The 26,014-nt window shown below is 31.3% G+C and overlaps 3 protein-coding genes and 1 long non-coding RNA gene across 12 annotated transcripts in view; 2 read left to right on the forward strand and 2 right to left on the reverse strand.

Moving 5' to 3' along the window:
* Positions 1-10,249: 10,249 nt before the first annotated feature.
* On the reverse strand, positions 10,250-14,408 carry LOC115996243 (uncharacterized membrane protein At3g27390). Its single transcript, XM_031235398.1, has 10 exons — positions 14,157-14,408; positions 13,112-13,220; positions 12,781-12,973; positions 12,565-12,701; positions 12,168-12,456; positions 11,961-12,067; positions 11,473-11,632; positions 11,195-11,390; positions 10,852-11,092; positions 10,250-10,778 (listed from the first exon to the last, which is right to left on the reverse strand). The coding sequence occupies exons 1-10, from the start codon at positions 14,251-14,253 to the stop codon at positions 10,529-10,531; spliced, it is 1,779 nt and encodes a 592-aa protein (XP_031091258.1). The 5' UTR covers positions 14,254-14,408; the 3' UTR covers positions 10,250-10,528.
* Positions 14,409-16,281: 1,873 nt separating this feature from the next.
* Positions 16,282-18,835, reverse strand: LOC115996573. 4 transcript variants are annotated; one of them, XR_004093649.1, is made up of 5 exons: positions 18,643-18,835; positions 18,362-18,556; positions 17,958-18,077; positions 17,169-17,654; positions 16,282-17,084 (listed from the first exon to the last, which is right to left on the reverse strand). It is a non-coding gene; the product is annotated as an uncharacterized LOC115996573 (long non-coding RNA). The 4 variants fall into 4 exon arrangements; XR_004093650.1 differs by having other exon boundaries at positions 17,169-17,222; positions 17,299-18,077; XR_004093651.1 differs by having other exon boundaries at positions 17,169-18,077; positions 18,372-18,556.
* LOC115996572 (probable glycosyltransferase At3g07620) lies at positions 17,023-23,300 on the forward strand. 6 transcript variants are annotated; one of them, XM_031235862.1, is made up of 7 exons: positions 17,023-17,158; positions 20,112-20,318; positions 20,446-20,541; positions 21,089-21,365; positions 21,546-21,897; positions 22,189-22,321; positions 22,714-23,300. In XM_031235862.1, exons 4-7 carry the CDS (start codon positions 21,103-21,105, stop codon positions 23,241-23,243), a joined length of 1,278 nt encoding a protein of 425 aa, XP_031091722.1. In that variant the 5' UTR covers positions 17,023-17,158; positions 20,112-20,318; positions 20,446-20,541; positions 21,089-21,102; the 3' UTR covers positions 23,244-23,300. The 6 variants fall into 6 exon arrangements, with proteins under 6 accessions (XP_031091722.1, XP_031091721.1, XP_031091716.1 ...); XM_031235861.1 differs by having other exon boundaries at positions 21,094-21,365; XM_031235856.1 differs by having other exon boundaries at positions 20,112-20,541; positions 21,094-21,365.
* Positions 23,301-24,626: 1,326 nt separating this feature from the next.
* LOC116033987 (putative methyltransferase NSUN6) overlaps positions 24,627-26,014 on the forward strand; it is a 7,225-nt gene continuing 5,837 nt past the window's right edge. The window contains exons 1-3 of the mRNA XM_031276545.1: positions 24,627-24,745; positions 24,847-24,965; positions 25,057-25,378. Of these exons, the coding sequence (XP_031132405.1) occupies positions 24,677-24,745; positions 24,847-24,965; positions 25,057-25,378 (510 nt within the window). The 5' untranslated portion in view covers positions 24,627-24,676. The remainder of the gene's footprint in view (positions 24,746-24,846; positions 24,966-25,056; positions 25,379-26,014) is intronic.

Below are 26,014 nucleotides of genomic sequence, written 5' to 3' on the forward strand. Positions count from 1 at the left end.
TACACAAATAATTATAATTATTATTCTAATTAAACTAATAATGATACATATTACTATATAGATATTACTATTTTCTAAAATTAAGAAATTAATTGAATAGATTTAAATATAATTAAGGAATTGTTGCTAATTAAGGAATTGATTGAATAGATTTTAATACAAACGAATCTCGTATGGCAAAGAAATTTAAAAAAAAATCCACACAATTAATTAATTAATTTTAATTGCAATTATTATTGTTATTATTATTCTAATTAAACTAATAATGATACATATTACTATATAGATATTACTATTTTCTAAAATTAAGAAATTAATTGTATAAATTAAATGTAATTAAGGAATTATTATTTTTCTAATTATGGAATTGACTGAATAGATTTTAATATGATTGACTAATAATTATTTTGTTAATTAAATTAATAATTAGACAAATTAATATACAGATATTATATATGGTAATTAATTCAATAATTACACAAATTACTATACATATATTACTTATTAAACCAAATTTTCACCTTTTATTTGGTTGATTTTTATATTTTTCATAATATACTTTTTATCTAATCAATTTCAATACTACTATATAAATCATGCATTTAAAGAATTATATAACCTTATCAATTCCACATCTTCCGATTTATCTCACTATTTTAGCCACATAATAAAAAAAATACATATTGTATTTTTGTTAACAAAAATCTGCAAATCATAAGACGACATACGTTACATGCATATGAAGGAAGTTAATGAAGTTTATAAACAAATCCAAATCGTCTGATGCTGAATATATATGCATATATAGTCCTCTTTGCTGATTGTCTCTCTTTCAATCTTGTGTCATCTATAATTTCAATCTTTATCCTAAATCTATTGCATACAAAAAAGGGAAATAAAACTATTGATCTAATTGAAAAAGGTGAATTGCATACAAAATAAGACAAATTGAATGCTAATATAAAGGCAAATTACATTAAAAAAGGCAAATTGCTTGCAAATTATTCTGATACATATGTCTTCTAATCAATTAGCATATTTTTAAAGTTTTCCAAATAAACTATTCCAGTACCACTATATAAATCATGTAACAAATTTCACATTTTTCATTCCATCTTACCACTTTAGCCTCATTACACAAAAAATCTACATATAATGGTCCTTATTTTTGTTTTACTAAAGAAGATAAATGCCTACAATACTGTGTGAGCAATAAAAGTACAACTGATTCGTCTTTACGAAATAAAAAACAATCGAGTAGCAACCTTAGAATCTGTGCTCGAAGATGTGGAGGTATATTGGAAGTTTTTTTGTTTATATTGTTTATATTTGTTTATGTTGTTTATTTATATTTGCTTAATTTATTTTTTGTTTCACGGCTAACCACGGTTGTTTTACTAATTCTTATTATTATGATTTATTATTTGGTGCTAATCACTACTGTTTTTTGATTGGTTTATTTGTTTTGTTTTTTTGTTTTTTTTTAATTTTGTATATTATTGATACATTAATACGGAGTATTATGCTTTATTTGGATTAAAAAAATGTGAAATATATTATATTGAATGATTTGATATATTATGTTGTGTGGTGCGTTTTTAGAATATTCTTAGCTTAGCACTTCAAGATTGTGTTTCCACACAATGTTGCATTTTTTGTAGTATATTTTGCTTGTGTTGACATTGTGTATGATCAGGTTGTACTTTGCTTTGGCAGTTTTTGAGAGAGTTTACTATGCCATGCTAATCACATCCCAACGAATTTGTTGAAATCTCTATATTTGAATCTCTTATTGAAGAAATGAGATAAAGTTATCGGTTTATTGGTTATTATGAATTAATAAATCTCACTCTACACAAGCTTTAGTCATTCATCATTAAAATAAACAAACACGTCCACCATGGACGTTGGCATACCTTAGGAGGGTAAAAGACTAAAAGTGATGTGGTTCTCAACATTTGAACAAAAATTAAACTCTCAACAGTATGCTACAATCGGTTTTAAAAATCAACTTGAAAATTGAATAATAGATTATAAAATCTCGCGAGACCATTGTCTAGCAATCAAAATTTATCAATAAAGTCATTTNTTAAAAAAGGCAAATTGCTTGCAAATTATTCTGATACATATGTCTTCTAATCAATTAGCATATTTTTAAAGTTTTCCAAATAAACTATTCCAGTACCACTATATAAATCATGTAACAAATTTCACATTTTTCATTCCATCTTACCACTTTAGCCTCATTACACAAAAAATCTACATATAATGGTCCTTATTTTTGTTTTACTAAAGAAGATAAATGCCTACAATACTGTGTGAGCAATAAAAGTACAACTGATTCGTCTTTACGAAATAAAAAACAATCGAGTAGCAACCTTAGAATCTGTGCTCGAAGATGTGGAGGTATATTGGAAGTTTTTTTGTTTATATTGTTTATATTTGTTTATGTTGTTTATTTATATTTGCTTAATTTATTTTTTGTTTCACGGCTAACCACGGTTGTTTTACTAATTCTTATTATTATGATTTATTATTTGGTGCTAATCACTACTGTTTTTTGATTGGTTTATTTGTTTTGTTTTTTTGTTTTTTTTTAATTTTGTATATTATTGATACATTAATACGGAGTATTATGCTTTATTTGGATTAAAAAAATGTGAAATATATTATATTGAATGATTTGATATATTATGTTGTGTGGTGCGTTTTTAGAATATTCTTAGCTTAGCACTTCAAGATTGTGTTTCCACACAATGTTGCATTTTTTGTAGTATATTTTGCTTGTGTTGACATTGTGTATGATCAGGTTGTACTTTGCTTTGGCAGTTTTTGAGAGAGTTTACTATGCCATGCTAATCACATCCCAACGAATTTGTTGAAATCTCTATATTTGAATCTCTTATTGAAGAAATGAGATAAAGTTATCGGTTTATTGGTTATTATGAATTAATAAATCTCACTCTACACAAGCTTTAGTCATTCATCATTAAAATAAACAAACACGTCCACCATGGACGTTGGCATACCTTAGGAGGGTAAAAGACTAAAAGTGATGTGGTTCTCAACATTTGAACAAAAATTAAACTCTCAACAGTATGCTACAATCGGTTTTAAAAATCAACTTGAAAATTGAATAATAGATTATAAAATCTCGCGAGACCATTGTCTAGCAATCAAAATTTATCAATAAAGTCATTTAAACATAAAGTGTTTGCCTCATATAAAGGTTTTTTCATTATATTGTAACAAAAAAAAAAACCTGTAATCTTTTAAATTTTGGTTTATTATTTTTTTTTAAAAAAAATTATATATCATTGATACATTAATACCGACTATTATGTTTTATTTGGATTAAAAAAATATGAAATATATTATATTGAATTGAATGATTTGATTAAGTAGTTAGCTGCATTGTTCTTGGAGTGACGATAAATTATTTATATAGTTTGGCACTAAAGTAGATGAACGTACACTATGTCACTATGGAACTGATTTAAGTGCGCAAGTAATTGCGAGCTACCAAGAGTTTGGTTATATCAGACCAGAGTTTTTTGTATTTTTAGTCCCACGATTATAGTGACACTATTAGAATTGATTCACGACTTTTAAACTTTGTAATTTCAGTCCACGACTATTGTTTCTTTTGCAAAAATGGTCCTTCCGGTAGTTTTTTTTCGCCGGAAAAAAATTCCGGCGAATTTTTCGGTCAATTTTTCGTCGAAAAAAAATTGTGCATATTTTTTGTCATTTTTGGCCGATTTTTTTTCCCCTTTCAAGCATGGTTAAATGGCCATTTACATGTTTAAAAAAATTTTCTCTTTCAAGCAAGAAAACATTGATTGGCATCTTCAACACGCCATCCATTTTTGAAAAAAAAAAAAACTAATTCATTTCTAAAAAGTATGTGATCATGTCAGACTAGACTCTAAAATCATTTTGATTTTGGTAAACTAATTAAAATTAAAACTAATTAATTTCTAAAAAGATATGTAGCAAATTTAATCATTTAGAAATTAATTCTAATAGCGCCACTACAGTCGTGGACCGAAATTGCAAAGTTTGAAAGTCGTGGATCAATTCTAATAGCGCCACTACAGTCGTAGGACTAAAAATGCAAAAAACTCTATCAGACCACAATGTATAGTTATATATATAATAACAGAAGTGGCTGGTATATATATATATATATATATATATATATATATATAACATTTATATTTAAAGTATTAAAGTATAATTGTACAATATTAATTTAATTATCTAATAATTATTACAGTAATTAAAAAATTGATTGTATGTATATTAATATAATTGACTAATAATTATTATGATAAATAAGTTAATAATTATAATAATAATTGTATAATTACAATTAAACATGGGTCGTTCAAATTTTTTTACTAATACAAAAATTAAAATTTGCATCTTTTTTAAATATAATTTTCTTAGTTATTATTCATATTGTTGGAATCATAATATATATGAAATACACTTAGGAATAAATGAAATTAATTATGTAAGTTTTTTCTATAAATTTATCTAAATGTGTACATGATTAATTAGAGACTATATTAATTATACAAAATTTAAATTTAAATTTTATATGCTATGAAAATAGATACTTAACCAAATATATGGAATTACAAATATATTATTATATTGTACATTTTAAAATATTTATATTTTTCAAATTTTCTATTTAAATTTATAGTAACATAAATTTTGTCCGTGCATCGCACGGGTAAAACACTAGTATATATAATAATAGAAGTGCCTAGCCAAGTTTTCCCCCCAAAACTTAGGGCTATTTTTGTAATATTAACAGTTGGACAAAAACGTCATTTTACAAGTATTTACACCTATAAATACACCTATGTAACTATGTTTAGGATCTTAATTCCTCCTTTCTAATTTCTCATGAGTCACCTCCTAAGCAATATTTTTCTTCTCCAGATCAATCTTCATCTTCTCTATTTGCAGATGGCCTTGAACTTCTAAACAATCTTCATCTTTTCAGCACTGATCGCACAAATCCCTCTAAGAGTATTCATCTTCTCCCGTGCAATCTTCATCTTCTCCATTTGTAGATGGCATTGAACTTCAAAGCAATCTTCATCTTCTCCATTTGTAGATGGCATTGAACTTCAAAGCAATCTTCATCATCTCAGCACTGATCGCACAAATCATTCCAAGTAATATTCATCTTTTCCAATGCAATATTAATCTTTTACATTTGCAAATGGCTTTAAACTTCAAAGAAATCTTCATCATCTCAGCACTGATCGCACAAATCATTCCAAGTAATATTCATCTTTTTCAATGCAATCTTCATCTTTTACATTTGCAAATGGCTTTAAACTTCAAAGTAATCTTCATCTTCTCAACATGTACTGATCACACAAATCCATAACTATTATTCAACAGCACGAAAAACAACACAATATTGTTATTGAAAACACAACTATTTCAGCGGTTTTGATGAATCACAACATAATGTTCTCAGTTGTGAATTTAAATTACAAATAAAAATTTCTCCCATTAAAAGGTAGTGAAAAATGAGATTAAAAAAAAAACAAAAAATGTATAATTCGTTTATTAATAATTGTCAAACTAAAGATTACTACACTAACAGTTATATTTATTATTCTAATTAAGCTAATAATTAAACATATTACTATACCTATATTACTATTTTCCTAATTTAACGAATTAATTGAATAGATTTAAATATAATTAAGGAATAATTATTTTGCTTATTAAAGAATTAATTGAGTATATTTTTAAAATGATTGAATCTGGCAAATAAATTTTTTTAAAAATCATACAATTATTAAATTAATTGTAATTATAATAATAATAATTACTCTAAGTATTGAATTAAAGAATTAATTGTAATAAAGCAAATAATAATCCATACTTCAAAGTGCACTATTAATTATAATTATTATTCTAATTAAGTTAATAATTATACATATTACTATACATATATTACTATATATATACATACACACACACACACAAAGAAATTAATCTAATTACAATTATAATTAAGAAATTAACAAATTAATTGTAATAACGCTAATTATGGTTCAGACTTCATATTAGTACACAAATAATTATAATTATTATTCTAATTAAACTAATAATGATACATATTACTATATAGATATTACTATTTTCTAAATTAAGAAATTATTGCTAATTAAGGAATTAATTGAATAGATTTTAATATAAACGAATCTTGTATGGCAAATGAATTTTAAAAAAATCCATACAATTAATTAATTAATTTTAATTACAATTATTAGTTTTATTATTATTCTAATTAAGGAATTTTATACAGTAATTATGAACAGATACTGCATTGTAATAGAGTCAGTAGTATTCAAATTAAGGAATTAAGAAATTAATTGTATAAATTAAATGTAATTAAGGAATTATTATTTTTCTAATTATGGAATTGATTGAATAGATATGATTGGCTAATAATTATTTTGTCAATTAAATTAATAATTAGACAAATTAATATACAGATATTATATATGGTAATTAATTCAATAATTACACAAATTACTATAAATATATTATTCATTAAATCAAATTTTCACCTTTTATTTGCTTGATTTTTATATTTTTCCTAATATACTTTTTATGTAATCAATTTCAATACTACTATATAAATCATGCATTTAAAGAATTATATAGCCTTATCAATTCCACATCTTCCGATTTATCTCACTATTGATGCCACATAATAAAAAAAAACATACATATTAGTATTTAAAATTAGTATACTATAATATTAAGAAATGAAGAATTAATTAAATTATTAAATTAATCTAATAATAACCCAGACCTGATTAGTGTATACATAAAATATTACTATACAATTTTACACCTTTTATTAAGGTTTTTATATATGGTAATTAAGTCAATAATTAGATAAATTATTATATCGATATTACTAATTAAGTCATTTTCTCACATTTTATTAAGTTGCTTTATACTTTTGTATTATATATATATATATTAAAGAATTAAGGAATAATAATGAATTAATTTTAATTAAACTCTTAATGTTTCATACTACAAATTTGTATACACATAATATTATTAAACCATTTTCTTTCCATTGATTAGCCTGTTTTTATACTTTTTGTAATATAGTTTTTATGTAATCAATTTCAATACCATTATATAATTCATGCATTTCAGAATTATATAACCTTACCAATTTCACATCTTCAACTATATCGTATTGTTTTAGCAACAAAATAAAAAAATATGCACATAATGGCCCCAACTTTTGTTTTACTCAATAAAATAAATGTCTACAGTACTGCGTGGTAATAAGGCCACGGTTGATTCGACTGTACGAATAAATAACAATATCCTAATAATTATTATGGTAATTAAGAAATTAATAACACAAATATTAATATAATTAACTAATAATTATTATAGTAATTAAATAATAATTACACATATATTAGTATAATTAAAATTAAATATGGGTCATTGGATTTTTTAATATAATTAATTTTAATTTATATATATATATTATATATATAATGTATAAGGTATAATACTATGAAAATAAAATAAATTATCATTCATATTCTTTCGTGTAATTACTATGGTAATTAAGGAATTAACTGTAGATATCAGTATAATTAACTAATAATTATTATTTTAAGTAAACTAATAATTATAAAATATTAGTATATTTAAAATTAAACATGAGCCGTTCGATTTATTTTTATAATAATTACAATTAATTCATTCAGATATGGATGAGGAGGAAAAAAAATAAAGGCGATATGGTGAAAATGAATATACTTAAGGTATAAAAGTATAATTACATAAATATTATTATAATTGCGTAATAATAATTTTTTAATAATTATTATGGTAATTAAGCTAAATATGTGCCGTTGAATTTATTTTTATAATAATTACAGTTAAATTATTTATCCCTTTTTCTCATATTTATTTTAATAATAATATAGTTACATAAATCATATTTAATATCAAATTTTTAAAGATATCTACAGACAAACGAGTCATGTATTATTCAATTAATATTTTATTAATTGAGTGATACTTTTGCACTAATCTTATAATCAAAGAAATATATTGTTTATAATCAAAGAAATATTCTATTTTTTATAATTTCATCTTTAATTTGATTATCTAAATATATAATAAAAAAAAATTATCCGTGCATCGCACGGGTAATTTACTAGTTTTTATAATAGTATAAGTGGGCATTTCAAACTAAGAACACACAAATTCAATCGATATTTTAAGAAAATGTAACAAAAAATCACATATATTTTCTTCAAATTAAATCAAAAGTGAACAATTAACTAGCTAGTTCATCCCATCAAATTTTGTTTGTGTATAAAATTACTTACACCAGCATCTATTAAAATACATGAATCATATACATTATGGAGGGTAAAGGTTCTACCCGGCATGAATAATGAGTACCAAAAGTCATATTTTTACTTGTGTATATAAGCTTAAGTATAAATCTCTTTTTGATCAATATTTAGAATTTTATGTTTTATCAAAATTACTTACAAAAGTTATAAAGAATAAAATAATTATAATTTAAAAGTGTTAGCTTTGTCTAAAAAATTATAATGAATCAAATGATTCTACTCTAAAAGTGTTAATTTTAGTTAAAAGACAAACTTTACTTATAATGTATCTTTAGATCATGATTACAAACTTTTTCTTAAATCAAACTATTAATCTTGTCAAAAAATTCTTTTTATTCATACTCACTTCATGACCACTCTAGCTTTCACATAGTGTATGGTGCAATTGATGTGAAAGCATAACTCTCATGACAATAACAAAATGAAAATTTGATGTTATATACAATATAATTTACAGGAGATTGACCAGGTTGTAATGCAATTTTAATTGGTTGGAGTGTTGAACATCCCCACTACTTTTGTAAAAGTATGTTTTTAAAATAATAATGTTAGAAGCATCGACTAGTTTTAATTGAGTTAATTTTAAGATATTAGGAGAAATTAAATTAAAATAGAAAAAAGTTTCAAAGATGGCCATAATAAAAAGTTCCAAAAATGGCCATCCAACTATGGTTGCCCCAACCATGGCCTTCTCCGAAAATTTAAGTCATATTGATGCATTAACATTGGCATTAAGTTGCGTTAAAAGGTAAGATTTTTAATTAAATGGTGCAAGTTGACTAGGCTTATCAAATAGTTTAGTTGAATGGAATAACTAGAAGCCTAGATTGATGAGTACATGATAATCATTATATAGCACATTCAGTTACGGTACTCATAGTTGGTTCTGAGTCAAATACGCGACAAAACGAGCTAACATTACTCTGCAGGTCTACCATTCAAAGTGGCATCACAACACAATTATGGTTGTTGATCATCACTGAAGGTCAATTATGACCGGAGATCATCACTGAAGGTCAATTATGACTGGAGGCATGAAGATCATCATTGATTCTATGCCAGTTATTACAAGTCAGGTTCCTCATATTTAGTTTCTTCCATATAGTATCATATTTAGATCTAACATAAAATGTGATTACAACCCAATTTTCATAGATTAGGAAGCTTTCCCTAAAAACTAGGGTGTTGTGTGATTGAGGACTTTTGCACCATACTATGAGTTTTAATACTATGAGTTTTAATACTCATTACTATGTTTGTTTGTTGTTATTCTATTATTGGAATCAAATCCTTTAACTCATTACCGTTTTATTCATCTACTTTTTTGAAGTAGATGAAATCAGAAATAAAGGAAAATTAAAAATTAAAAATAAAGGAGTGTATGCATTAAATATGTTTGTAATTGTGTGCGAACGTGGTGGACGTAGTGGATCAGTATTTGACCTCATAGTTCTCAATATAGCATTAATCATCACCTGAATAAATTCCTCTACATATATANTTGACCTCATAGTTCTCAATATAGCATTAATCATCACCTGAATAAATTCCTCTATATATATATATATATATATATATATATATATATATATATATATATATATATATATATATATATATCCTATTACCTATTAATAATATCTGTCTTGCCAAGAACCTTGTGGTCCAATGGCATCAAACCCTTCCCTTTATACGGAAAGTGGTGAGTTCGAGCCTCAGTGGAGTGAAGGCAAGTGGAGGCAATACTGACTCTTGTGCTTCAACCTTCAATAGGTTGAGAAAGTAGTTATGAACAGATATTGCATTCTAATAGAGTTAGTAGTATTAAAAAAAAAAAAATATCTGTCTTACAAAAGTAACCCTAACTGGAATGAAACTTAAATCTGAAATCTTCAACGAAACCATCCAACCACAAAGGTATAAAACCTTAGATTACAACTAAGCATTGCTAATTGCTATAATTCACAACAAAACATATTTTATATGATTCTCTAAGAGTTGACTTGTATGCCTAATACAATGAACATGTAACATATATGCTATAACTTTCAGTTTCAACGAATGGTCATCATCATAATTCATACAACATTTCCATTTACCTGAAAGCCAAGCTCATTCTCTGGACTTGCATTCCCATCCTTCGAGTCGTCTCTACCATTACTGCATCTACTGCCATTGCCATGGCCAGACTTGGTGGCACCTTCAATGTTGGCATNCGAGACAATAAGACCAATCTCGATTGCCTCCATGTATAACAACTTCACCAGATTCTTGAAGCGCCTTCGAAATGTAGGTATACGCGACAGAGAACTAACAATTCCCTGCAACCTGTGATAGCAAATGTTCCTTTTCAAGCCAAGTGCATAGTAAAATTAAGAGAAGCCTTGAATTCGGAGCTAACCTCCTGATTATCGCTTGTAACTGGGCTCGTTTGACATTGTCACTGGAGGGGAATCCAATCGTGTCCCAATCCTCTGGTCTGTCGTTTTTGCAATGCATTAGCAGCTTTCTAAGGCAAATTTCTTCGTCTTCCTGCAGTTGAAGTCGCTTTATTTGCTCCTTCATGATTAAAAGCGGTCCGACAAACCACTCGAATATTCTGTCCTTTGGCCAGTTGGTCTTTGTTAATTCCACCTCATCAACTAAAAGTTCAAACGAGCAAGAAATTACGAGTATGATTTTTCTGAAACAGTCTTGCATTTTCCGTTCGAAAACAAAATGAGTACTGAAAAAAAAGTACATACAGATCACCAAGCCAGCTGAGTTGGACTTTGCTGATTCAAGCAGGCACTGCAAAATGGACAAGGAGGGAAGTTTCACACCTAACTTCTTGCATTTTCCCCTCGCAATGCAGTCCATGATGTCTTTGGCATCTATTAGACCTTCGTGAAGGAGAATTCTGCCATTCACTTCACAGGATTTGAAAAGCCAGTCCCACACCTGCTTCAATAAAGCTGATCAGTTCTAAGAAGAAGAAGAAAAAAGAAACGTTCTCCAATCGTTAAACAACACATGCTAGGACCTGCACTGGTGTGTATTGCTGTATAGCTTGCTTCAGTTTTCTGGACCCTTGCGAAGCCATCTTTGAACTTCGTGATTCTTCCCTTCCATTTTGCTGATCAAGTGAATTCCTTCTAATTTCTTCATCATTATAAGGGCTCATATTTCTACGGTATCTAGGCCTGGCTGTCGGAAGAACTCATAGAGTCATAGAATCAACATTGTATGCAATATGAGAAATCATTCCCCATTGTCAGGTATTATGTGTATTTGTGCATATAATATTAAATTTGTAAATAGCTTCCATATAATAGGATACTTTATACCATTGGTAAGTGAGGGAAAAGTACGAAACTGGGCCAACCCAACTTGGTAACCAGAAGGTTACAAGTTCGACTCCTAACGGGAGTCGGCTAGGACAAGGCAGGGTTTATCCAGTGGACACCCTTAGGTAGTGGTTGTGGCTTTCCCTTGTCACCCCAAAAAAAATTACGGAATCATTAGTGATACCTGATGAAACATGACCCCTCTCTCATGTCAAGCAAGTCATTTGTGTACTCATCAAACAACGAAATGGCTGCCACTATGTATGCAAGTCCCAATTGGAACGAATCTTCCTAGCAATATATAATGTACCACTTGAGTATGTGGAAAATATAATAATGTGAAGATAAAAAAATGCAACATCATGATAGGGAAGAAGAAGATGATTTTGACCTGATGGACAATCACCCCGCTGTATAGTGCAAGAAGAAAGCTGGAAAGGAAAGATGCAATCACAGACGCGACTACTGCTAGTGGCCATAAAAGGATTGCGAGACCTGCAAAAGGGACACATACAGTCTCCAAAAACGGACCTTCCCTTCCAACCAAGTCTTCTAATAGCCTTTTCCAACCCCTAAACAACATGAACGGGCTCTTCCAAAGTGCAACAGCAGTAATGACGGGAACATCCACGGGAATAGCAAGCATAGAAACCAGAAGACAGCTAGGCAGCTTTGACAACCTACTTGTGACAATATCAAATGTACATCAGGTAATATGTTTCTGCAACTCATAGTGAATCCATTCAATTTTATGATGGGAAAAAAAAGCCAACTTATGTGTTTCTTACTTTACTTCCATGGGTTTCTCATTTGGATGCACTTCTTCACAAAGTTCATCCATGTAAGAGAAGTAAGAGTGGAAGCAAAAATCCGTAAAATCCACTACCACAGTGAGGCTCCCTTTAACCGTGGATACGGTACCATCCTGACAAATTTGCAAGCTGTTAGGCGCTACTAAAATTGGGAATCTGAAAATGGGAATGTTATGATGATAGAACACTCACAACAAAGCAATGATAGAATGCGTCCGTCACGCCCTCTCCAACAGCCTCAAACGTTGCAATCAAGGGGGCAAAGAACCCATATCCTAACCCACCCAAAAGGCTTCCAAGAATTGCTATGATCGGCCAAAGAATCAAAGGTAGTGGCAATAACACCAGCACTGCACTCTTTAAAACCCATCCAAGCCTTTTGCTTCTGAATTAAGCAGAACACACCGAAGGGTTTAAAAAACCACATCAATAACAAAGGCAATAAGGAACTTTATATTCAAGCAATAATCAGCATTACAATATTATAGCAGTAGCTAGATGGCCAGTGCAAAGGGAAGTATACCTTGCCACACAGTAGTAGGTCCAAATAAAATGAGCCAGCCAAAGTCCAACCACAATTGTGGAATTTCCGATAACAATGACGCCTAATACAATGGGGCCAATGATTAACCCTGTCCAAATAAAAATGATGCTTCTCAGTTACCGATTTCCAACCAACCTTTTAGTTCATCATACCCCTCAGAAAACATAAGCAGATACTAGTGCAAAATAGGCCAAAAGTTGGGCATTTAATCTGAATATTTCTTATGTATGCAACTCTAGTTCAAGAACCTGGTAATGGAAATTATGGAATACACATTTTATGAAACCAATCACATAAATGCCAATGTGTCAACAACAGCCCAGAATAAGCTTAGTTAAAACAGAGAAGCAATAGTATTTTATGTGTTAATTTTTACTAAAGAACTTTTTTTGTTCTTTCTTTTATTGTGCATCTAAGAAGAATGGGGAACTTCCATCAATAGTATATTTTATCATGATATCAATCGTGCTTCATGTTTATGTTCATACTCATGCTGTATACTGCGCAGTGTTTGGCTGCATATAACTTCTTTCTAACAGCAAAGATGAAAATATCAGCCACTATACTGATCCCTCAATATACAAATCCTCTACTATTTTGTTTCATTTCTTAAATGCTACCATCACAGCAATACTTTATCCAGTTAGCTCAGTTGGTTCCAAATGGAAGATTCAAACTCTAACAGCTAATGTAGAATTACACTCAATGCGGTGGATTCTTAATGAGAATCAGAAACTGATTCTCCTAATTAATGAGTGACTGAGTTACCGTAATTTATCACCAGTACAATTTCACCTGAACCTCCTAATTAATGAGTCACTGAATTATCAATTATCGTAATTTACAAATTTACTCAGGCCGGGATGTATATTCTCCAGAGCATTAATTGAAGAACTAATAATAGCATTAATTGGAGTAATAATTAAGAAAATGAAACACAAGTAGAAGTAAAAAAAAAAAAAAAAAAAAAAAAAAAAAAAAAAGGGGATTGAGGGAGCATAATAATAAGAGAATATGTAGGTACCTTTAAGACAGCCAAGAGTAAAGAGCAAGAAGAAAAAAGGAAGAAAGGAGACAAAGCTCCAGAGCTTGGCGATGAACCCTGCTGGCACTTCCATCATAAGCCGGCGGTAAGACGTCGAAGAAAACGGAAGGATCGGAGAGAATGGATTTCCTTCCGCTGTAGAAGAGAACAAGTGTGAGTGAGGTGTGTTCTGGTTTTCGATAGTTGTTTACTTCATGCGAATCATCATGCGATGAAGGGATGGGCGGGGCGGGGCGGGGCGGGGCGGAGCTGTCACCTTACGTGGCGGAGTGAGGGTGGTCCTCTGCCACGCGGCCGCAGTAACCGCCCTTGAAGCGTGGGATTCCCGCTTACGAGTCGGTGCGCACTGCAAAATCATACAGAAATTTTGAATTTTTGACTTCACATGATAAATATGATAACAAATAGTACTAGAATATACTAATTTATAAATATTTTAGAATTTAAATCAGTTGTGATATACTGTAATTCATAATTTATCTTACCTTATTTATTCGTCTTTTTTGGTCAATTCGGTTATTAGAACTTTTAAGTTTGAGATTAAGCTTATATGAATTATAAGAGTAGCATCTAATGCATTAAAAATGTACAATTTAATTACGAAATTTTAAAGTAAATTTCAATTTATACTCGTATGTTTTATACAGGTTACAATTATATATGCTATTTGGGTTGACTAAATATAGCCTATTTGTGAACCATATGTTATTAACTCGCAACGTATGTGTGTATATAATTCAGGTTAATTAGAACATGATTTTATTATAAAAGATGTTGACGTGCATGACTAAAATTATAAAATGTCTTCAATGATAGTATATAAAATTGCACTTAAAATTTGCTTGCAACTCCAAAAATGCATATCATCAAATGCATTTTGTAGTTTGACAGTTGGCACTATATATACTTTAGTGTTTAAAAAATTGTAACATTATCAAATTATGACTGTTTTTTTTCCGTGCCTCGTAGTTATTCAACATGCACGTTTTCTAATACTTAAAAGCATTGTTCTAATTAATCTGCTCATATTTTGATGCATGTAATGATGTGTGTATGTATAGGATGGATCAAATGAGACTTATTTGGTGTTCTTGTTGATAATGCTTTTTGCTGGCAAAATATGCCATGATTGCAATAATGTTTTCTTTTTAGAAATTGTGATTTTTTTTAAATGATGTAGTGTGTGATTTTGAACCTCACGTGAAACATGAATGGAAAAAATGTTTTGAATGATGAAAGTTGTGGATTGAATCTCTTGTGCTCAGGATAGGGCGGGATTCTGTCATTTCTGTGGACTTAGGAAGAGTCTGACAAAACTGAAATCACTTAAATATTTTTTTTAAAAAAAGTAATATAAAAATTTCACACACACACACACACATATATATATATATATATATAAGTCACTCCCCTAGGGAACCGTGTAAGAGCCAAAAACTCCGCTAAGAAAAAAAGTCAATGTATTAGAGCATCCATATCAATGGATCATTTGGAGTTATTGGAACAGTACAATGTGAGTTGGAGGAGAGAGAAATCAAGAAAGAGAAGAAAATGGTTCATCAACTAAGAGCATCCTTATCTGTTTTAGTTTTTTGAGGAGTTATTTCAGTCCACGTGGGAATGAAGTCAGTAAAGGGAAGAAGCAAAAAAAAAAAAAAAAAAAAACAGAAGTGATTTACGCGCCAGCTAGGCGCGCATTCATTTTCCATGTTTAATGCGTCAGTTTGGGCCCCACAATAATCCCATTAATTGCAGAAATTAAAATCTCCAAAAAAACTACCTCTCACACTAGTTATGAACTCACTTTTGATTTATTGGTCTGAAAAAACTTGCTATGATCCACACATGTGGATGCTCTAAGAGATTTTGGAACAGTAATTTATCAGATAGAACAAGTAATCGTTGTGCGCACAGCAAAAGCCCACCGGGTGCGTGCACTGTGGCGCGTTTATAGTCTTCTTTCTTTCTTTTTGTTTTCTTTTTTTTTATTTTTTTAAATCTTTTTATGCTTTCATATTCTCTTTCCTAATCACACTTATAAAAATTCATAAAAAACCATGAAAAAACTCCATTGAAGGATGCTCTTTGGAAATACAGCTGTAACTTTGGAAGAAAATCCAGCTGCCGTTGTCCTTTATTGTTTAATACTCTGTATATATAAGCAATTAATGCTGCACAAGAAAATCCAGCTGCCGTTGTCCTTTATTGTTTAATACTCTGTATATATAAGCCATTAATGCTGCACAAAGCTCAATGCATGGGGAATGTAAAAAAATGAGTTAATTATATTTTTGTCCTAGATTTATAAGTGTTAATTCTACTTTTAGTCTTTTTTTTTTAAAACATTCACTTTTAATCCTAGTATTATTGTGACATAACCATTTTTGATCCTTCGTCAAGAAAACCATTAAAATGCTGTTAAATACAATGACATTTTGATCCTTTTTATACAAAGTAGGTTGACCCGCTATATTTTTTATGTTTTTTTTTTTTAAACAAAATCAAAATTAAGACTGAAGTGCTATTGTATTATACGAAATTTAAACTGTTTTGTTGATAAAGGACCAAAAATGGTCATGTCACAATAATACTAAGATCAAAAGTGGATGTTTTGAAAAAAAAAAAGACTAAAAGTAAAATGACACTTATAAATTTAAGACTAAAAATGGAATTAACTCTAAAAAAAAATATGCAGAGACAGACTTTTTGAGTTGAAAATCTAAAGAAAAATGCAGAGATTCCCAAGCATTTAGACCCCTATATATGTCTTCCATTTATACTTCCCATATGTCTGTCCACTTATCTTCAAAATCAATTCAACCAAGTCTCTTTTGATTCTTTAAGCATACAAATTCTGTAATTCTCTTAAAAGCCTGCTCTCATTTGAACGGTTCAAGAACACAAGTCCTGCAAAATGGGAAAAATAACAACTTCAGCAGTCATAGGAAGAAAGAAAAAGCTCCAATCTACTCCAAATCCAGGTATTACAACCTTCCTAAATGCATAAAGCATCACATTTATGGCCATCTTTTCATGTTTCCCAACCTGACAAGAAGAATAAACATATTGAGATACATGGAATGAATGAGTGAAATCCATAACCACAAAGTATTAAAATTACTTGCTCCCAATCATAAACATTGATCTCCAGTACTGAGTTTCTGGGTCTTTAACAACCATGCTAAATTCCTCATTCCATTTTGGGTTTAAATTCTTATGTTTCATTGAAATCTTTTTTGATGGGAGCTTAGACTCTGAGTTTAATTTTCACATAGGGATCAAAAGCCCCAAGTAGATCTTTCTTTCTCAGTTGTTTTGCTCTAAGGATCTTCATGGCTCTGCACATCCCAAAACTAAGCCATAAAACGCAGTTGAAAAATACAAAAAATCATAAACATACTTTGATGGGTCCAAAATTTGCACTTCCAGAGTTTTAGGCCACAGATACATGTTAACAACCTGATCTTTAATAATCTCCTGCAGAGTATCCTCTTGCACATTTTAGTTCTTATTCATATTAATGTAACTATTAAGTGAAAATGTCATAACACACTTTAAAATGTGACACAACTAAAATGTGACATGGCTCCAACTTTGTTCAGGAGAAGTGATGGAATATATTTGTTTCAAAAAATTAAAAGGGTCAATAAGGAGGGAGATGAGAATATACATAAAAACTGTAAAAGTTCCAAATAATATCATTATAACTTGGCAACTTGATAAAAAATGCATAAACTACTTTTCCCTAAGCTGTTAAGTTGCCTACATGCATGAACTAACCATCATTGTGTGCAAGCTGTTTGAGAAAATTGGCCTTTGAGGTGATAGCACAAACAAGTTGACACTTCACTTGAGAGGAGGGAGAGAATCAAATGTAGAAGGTGCTGTACCTGGACAAACCTGTACAGCCCAGGAATTGAATAGATACTTATCACAGAGAATTATCATACATATTTTTATGCAGAATACAGTACGAAATACACACAAATTGAATAGATACTTATACTTGGTTTGTCTTCTATATAACTCTTAGTGCATATAACATACAAAAACATATTCTGTACTAAGCTTACCCACGACTCATTCTATAGCTTAAAAATACCATAAATGAACATATCTCACAGTAATTATACGCAAATATCAGAAAATAAAGATACAGAGATAATATAGATGTAAAACTAAACCTCTGTGAACCTGAGATTTGAGTCACCGGTAATCTGGATCGATGAAGGCTATTCATCAATGTTGATCTGTTCCTTCAAACGAATATAGTTTGTTAGTAGATCTGAATAATCTATAGAAAACCCATAAGAACATACCTCCATTGTAGCAAAAATTGAAAACAATTGTTTTCAAAAACAAATCGGAATCCAAGAAAACTGTAAAAAGATAAGAGACAGTCGCATAAAAGAAATCTGTAGAAATTAGAAGATCAGATGCTAAATTCAAGGAATAAATAAATCACCTCGTGGCTGGTGGTTCACGTCAATGGAGTTGCTGACCTGCTGTGTTGCCGTGTTGGTCGTTGCTCGCGGGGGAAAAGGGAATTAGGGCGGCGCGAGGGAGAGGCGTTTGGTCATTGTTTTTGTTGTTCTGATCCGTTTTCTGCCATTCAATTTCACTTTCAAGAGAGAGAAAGGGGGGAGAGAGAGACTCGCGTGATAGGGAGGTTGGAGGTTCGATCCTCCCTAGTTATGGGTAACTTAGGTTGTGTTTGGTTACCCAGAAAATGACTTCTGAAAATTATTTTCCGGAATTTTGGTGTTTGGCAACACCCAGAAAATGTGGTCAACGGAAATCATTTTCCGTTGACCACGGAAAATGAAGTGTTTTTTTCCAGAAAATGACTTCCGGACAAAAAGTCCGGAAGTCATTTTTCGAACTTGGAAAATGCTGGGTGCAACCCTCAGTCTGGCGGACTGGTTTCCGCCGGAAACCAGAGCAGTTCCGGAAGCCAGAGCAGCGTTTTTTTTTTAAATAATTTTTATATATTTATTTATAATAAATATTATTAGTTTATATATTTTTATATTTTAAAGAAAATAATAAAATTATATAATTATACATTTCTATCAATTTTTCACTCATTTTTCGGAAAATGAACCAAACACCCAAAGACAGTTTTTCAGAATACATCCAAACACGGAAAATGAACTTATTTTCCGGGAAATAACTTATTTTCCAGAAAATATTTTATAGAAGTCATTTTTCTGTTTTCCAAACGCACCCTTAGGCTGGTTTTACCTCTTGTGGTCCTTTGCCGACTAGGAAAACATAACATGCGTTAATAATCAAAGAATAAATAGTATTGTACTATATATATATATATATCTAAAAACATAATAAGTCTCAATCAAGGTTATATCCTTGATTTATGTCCATTTTTTAGATGATAATAAATGTGTACATTTTACTTTAAATGTTGTACACTTTAATGTTATTAGACAAAATTGTCCCTACTACATTCTTGTTATATAAAACTACCCTTACACCGTTAGTTTTAACTCCATCATTATTACCCTACACTTATATCTATCATATTTTTTTCCTATTCTTTAATTGTCATGTTATTAAAATTATTATATAATTAATTTAATGGTTAATTATATTTTAATTAAATTTATATGAATGGTAAATCATATATGTGTGTATAAAATACATATATTATTTGTGTATATATAATTTGTATTATACATATTAATTATTTGTATTTATTAATATTTTAATATTGGGCATAAGTTTTCACGCATCGCGCCCACAAAATACTAGTGTATATATATATATATATATTGAAGATATGTATAATAACACCTTTAAATACGACAAAGATATTTAAAAAAATATCGCATGTGTCAACGTATTGTTTTTGTTCTTTGTTTCGTTTGAATGCATGCATACACAAGCCTTTGACCTTTTCCTAAACGTGGATTGCAGATAATGGGGGCATCGAACGACAACCTTAAATTCTGCAATCCAATCCACCGACACTTGGAGCCACGCTGTGGCGTCTTCATCAGATCACCCGCCATTTCATTCCCACCCGACAGAAAACGAGGGAGAAACTCAGACGACACAGATCCGAAAAAGAGAGAAAGAGAGAGAGAGAGAGATGAGTCAGTTTTGTAGCAGAATAAATAATCTGTACGTTACCATTTTCGCTTCCACTTTGCTACTCTTTTTTGCCCTGATTGTGCAGCAGAACGATATTAATGGTGGTGGTTTGTTACCTCTTCCGTCCTCCTCATGGTGGTCGTCGTGGACGGCGCAGCCGTCGTGCCCCGCCGTCTCTCCCCTCGTCGCTCTCAGTACTCAATCTCCGCCTTCCCCGCCAAACCCCAAGACTGCTTTTTATCCCACTTTCAATGTACGTAATCTAATTACAAGAATTTGCCTAATTTGATTTTTCTAATGTATTGATTTTTTATTATTTTTTGAATATTATTAACTCTGTTATAATTTAGGTTTTTCTACTGTATTGATAAAGCATGAAATCAGTAGATATTTAAGTTGTACTTATTTAAAAATTTGTTAGTATTTTGATTCTTTTTTATAGTGCGTACAAATATAATTGACGAAAACTCAAAGCTTAATTTGAGCCAACTAAACAAAGTTTGGACCTTATAAAAATTAATAACTAGCCGAATTCGAGACAAAGCAAAATGGACAAAAACTCGAACATGTACAATTTGAGCTAATCAAATTGAGCTCAAGCCTTACAAAAATATCCAAGCCATGCATCCAAACTCCAACCTAAATTTTTAAACTTGATCCATTATAACTATTTTGAACTCAAATTTGAGTCTGGTTTGAGCATGGTTTGACTTTTTTGCACCTCTAATTATATAATAATCGATTGTGGGGCCGGGTTTAGTTTTATTTGTTTTAATTTTAATTAGTTTTTGGTTGTTTAGTGCAGAATGTGAAAATGCAAAAGGCGAGTGCCGTGGCGAAAATGCAAAATGCAGTGGCGAAAATGGTAGAAGAATTGAAGGTGGAAAGTGAGTTGAGAAGAGGCAAAGAGAAGGATAAGAAATTGGAGAGGATTGAAGCTGAACTCTCTAGAGCTAGAGCTCTGATAAAAGATGCTATTGTTAATGGCAACAATGGATCGCACGTTGTACAAGACGAGGATGATGATAATTTTGTTCTTCGTGGGGACATATATAGGAATGCATATGCTTTCCAAAGGTACATATCACTTACACACATATGTACACACACATAATCATATGAATTGCTGGAAAAATATATATATGTAACTTTTTGTGAGTATCAGTGTACAAGTATTTGAGGCCTATAAATTAATTGAGGCACGGCACATTCTTCAATTCTTCAATTTACTTTATTCATCAATTTACTTCAATGCAGGAGTTATTCACTAATGGAAAGTATGTTCAAGATATATGTTTATGAGGAGGGTGAGCCTCCATTGTTTCACTCAGGCCCTTGCAAGGATATATACTCCCTGGAAGGGGTTTTCCTCAATCAAATAGAACTCGAAAACACTCGATTTCGAACTCACAACCCTGACGAAGCTCATGCATTCTTCCTCCCTTTCAGTGTTGTCATGATTCTCGAAGAGCTTTTTGATCCAGTTGTTCGAGACAAGGCTGTGTTGGAGCGAGTGGTTGGTGATTATGTTCGTATTGTCTCCACTAAGTATGCTTTTTGGAATAGAAGCCTTGCTGCTGATCACTTCATGCTTTCTTGCCATGACTGGGTAATTAACTATACCATACAGGAGAGGGTTCGAGTTCCTTTTTTTTTTTTTTTTTTTTTTTTTTTTTTTTTTTTAAGTTTGAGTAGTACCTATTCTGTTACAATGTAGTATCTGTTCATAGTCACTTTTTCAACCTACTGAAGCACAAAGAGTCAGCAGTCGTCTCCACTAAAACTCGAACCGACTCCTTTCTATATGGGAGTGTAACTATGTGCCTTAAATCAGAAGTTCTTGGTTAGTATAAAGTTCTTGTTTGACTAATGATGTGTTGCTTTTTATGGTACGGTGTAGGGTCCGCGTTCAACTTGGTATGTGCATGGCTTGTACTTCTCAGCAATTCGTGCCTTGTGCAATGCGAATACATCGGAGTTTTTCAATCCCAAGAAAGATGTTCCCATTCCGGAGATCAATTTGAAGAATGGAGGTATTATTAGGGTGTGTTTGGTTCATGAGTTTAATTATTATGAATATTGAGAATTAAAATCATAATTAATGTTTAGTTGATAATTTTTTAAAACACAATTATGAAATTTGATCACCCTTCAATTAATAAAGGGTATGATTTCACCTTATTGGTAATCTAATTTTTAAGTTATTATTTTTATTTGTTATTAGTGCAACTACTGACTCTATTACATTGTGGTCTGACTCATCTATATTTTTTATGCTTTCTCAACCTATAACCTTTCATTAGAAGAGTCTACTGCTGGACTACAAGTTCACTGGAATACTATATAATTCTTTGATTACGGAAAAGAATGTGTATAGTTAGTAGTCCCTATCTAAAAATGATTTTGGGTGATATAATTGTGACAGGTAGTATCGGACCAATTGGAGGACTACCATACTCAGAACGAACAATCTTAGCATTCTTCGCAGGCGCACTGCACGGGCGCATAAGGCCCGCGCTCTTTCGGCACTGGAGAGGAAAAGACGAAGACATTAAAGTGTACGAGAAGGTGCCGGAGGGAACATCGTACGAGGACATGGTGAGGAAGAGCAAGTTTTGCCTGTGTCCCAGCGGGTTTGAGGTGGCCAGTCCGAGAATCGTGGAGGCGATCTACGCGGAGTGCGTTCCCGTTTTGATCTCGCAGCATTACGTCTTGCCGTTCAGCGACGTCCTGGATTGGGACAAGTTCTCGATCTCGGTTTCCGTCGAGGAGCTGCCGGAGTTGAAAAAGATCCTGTTGGGAGTGTCCGAAGACAGGTATGTAGCGATGCGGGAAAACGTTAGGCAGGCTAGACGGCATTTTGTTGTGAATGATGTTCCGAAGAGATACGATGTTTTTCACATGATTGTTCATTCTGTTTGGTTGAGGAGATTAAATGTACGAATATGTGGCTAGCTTTTATGGCAGTAGAATTTGCAATGTCCATATGTATAATTATACTTTTTTTTTTAAGAACCATGATGCGTTTTTTTTTTTTTTTAGTGATACTCACTTTATTATATTGTAGTATCTGCTTATCTACTTTGAAGCACAAAAAAGTAAATAACCTCCACACTCAATCAAATGAGTCATGACCTCTAAAATAAGAGAGTCACTATATGACATTTGAGTACAATGTACTTGGTTTGAACCATAGTGCATATATCCTCAGAGATGATATATATCATTTTATTGATGATAAAATTTAGGAAAAACACGTTTTAGTCTTTGAATTGTTTTATTTTTAGAAATTTGGTCTCTGTTAATTGATTTGGACAAATTTAGTTTTTTTTTTTTAATTGTTCATAATGTACCACATTTAGTCCATGATATTATATATAAATTTTGTTTATAATTTTTTATGAGATTGTATTTGTCAATTACTCCCCATTATTAAAACTTCATTCTCTCTCCTCTATGCCATCTAACCCATCTTCATCAAACATTTAATTTGCAAGAACCCATTTTTTTTCTGTGCCCAAGACATAAATGGAGTACACAAAGGTGGATCCACAGTGCGGGTCCCCTCACCTCAACCATATATATAGTACATGTTTAGATATAAGTATAAAATACAGATAAAAGTAAAAGAAATATGAGTTGGGCAAATTGGTAAGGCAGGTGTGCAGCTTATGAAAGGTCCTGGTTTGAAAATGCCCTTAACATGATTTAGCGTGTCAATGTGGTGTTTGTTAGCTTTACTCACATTTATTATGTATTTTATTTTTAAATTATCTCTTTTATTTTTAATGTTTATATTAATAACGAGTTTGATTATTTTCAATACCCTTTCAATTTAGCTTGTCGCATATGGTCTTCTTAGTATAATTTACTTTTCATGTATAGTTTGTACGTTATTACACATAATAAGGTTTATCTAGTTCACAATTCTAATAGTGACGGGCAAGTTTCCATCATCATCAGCTACAAAAAATAATAATAATACAAATCTTCAAATGTACAAGTATAGTTTTTTTTTGTTTTGTTTTTTTTTTGGTGCGTAAATATACAAGTATAGTTATATACGGTTTTTCTTTATGTATTTATTCAGAACTACGGACTACCGAGTCAATCATTATTGCATGAACCATGGTCCACACAGCTGTGTGNTGGTCCACACAGCTGTGTGAACCATGGTCCATGCAATAATTTGCCCTACCGAGTAGTTTTCAAAAAGAAAAAAAAACGGACTACCGAGTATTTTTCATACCGGTCCAGGCCCGAACTTTCCTTTTGGGTCATCCATCGGCTACAAATGTCTCAGTAACCGTCGGATGCGTACATCTATATATAGCTTGCGACGCCGCGGCATTCAAATTCCGCCACACTCCTCCCCCTTTTCGAATTGAATGCAAAGAGGGAGGCATTTCCTCAAAACCTTCCGGCGAGCCTCGTTGTCTCTCTCCACCACTCATCAGGTACTCTCCTCCTCCCCGTACAGTTACAGCGATCACTGTACCTATATGCGTCTGTATTTGCATTTATTTGATCATTTATGTATTTTTTTTTATGTGTACAGATGGAACAGGAAGCGCGTTACAGCTTCAATCCAAGCTTGCGATGGAATCCAGAGGTGGAGGACTACTTCACCAAAGCTTATGGAGCTGAACACTTTGCTCGCATCTCCACTGCCCTCACGTATGTACTGTTTCAGCTATGCTATTGTCTCCATTTCCGCAATTGAGATTGTATTTTCTGATTATGTGATTTTACTCTGTGGTTTATTTAGGCGGCCATCGTGTTACTCTTGCATTCGTGTTAATACGCTTAAGTCGACGAGTGATAATGTTATTCAGAAGCTTTTGAAAATTTTGAGGGAAAGAAGGCAAGAAAATGGTAGTGTTGAGAAGCGGCTAGAGTTGAGTGGAAGTACGGAGTGTACGTGGCCTATAGAAAGTATCTCAAAATGTCCATTTCCTGGGCTAGATTATGTAGTTTTTATTAAAGGTTCAGGGCCACATGATATTGATTATGGATGCAAGGAAGGTAAACCGCCAAAGGAGGTGATTGTAAGCCGAAAATGTGCAGAGGCAGTTCTTCGTGGTGCCCAAGTAAGTGTTTGATTCCAGTCCTTGTGTTCTATCACATATTCAAATACATCTATCCTGTTTTTTCTGCTGCTGCTGCAAAGTGAAACACACTGACATTAGCTACTTTTTCTGTGTCTTCAAGAGTTCGAGTACTACTTGAATTTATTCTACACAATGCATCTTCTAATATTCTAGTGCCTCAGAGAGTTGAATTTTGCATCCTTGTCTCCTTTTCCATTTACACTTCTTTAATTGGATTAGAGTGATATGCTTGATCAGGAAAGCAATGTTTGTTTAAAATCTGATTCGGTTGTATCAACTTGAGACTAAACAATTAGAATGCTGTGTGATTTGACTTTTGCTGGTCATTTTGTGAGGTAAATAATGTATTCATTTAATATTTTAGCAAATTATGTTTTTAGCCTTTGATCTCATCCGACTCATCAAAAGGTGATAATACTGCTTCTCTGTTGTTGCTTGCTATCTGTTAATGCTCTTTGTCCATAGGCATGTGCACACGTATATGCATATTTTGGTAGATAGCATGCAAAAGTCTTTTCCAAACTTATGAATAAATAGTGCAGGTTTTTCAAAGATATGGAAGGAGAAAATGCACATTCTTTTTTTTTTTTTTTTTTTTTTTTTTTTTTTTTTTTT

This window comes from Ipomoea triloba, chromosome 11 (assembly GCF_003576645.1).
Source record: "Ipomoea triloba cultivar NCNSP0323 chromosome 11, ASM357664v1".
Lineage (NCBI taxonomy): Eukaryota > Viridiplantae > Streptophyta > Magnoliopsida > Solanales > Convolvulaceae > Ipomoea > Ipomoea triloba.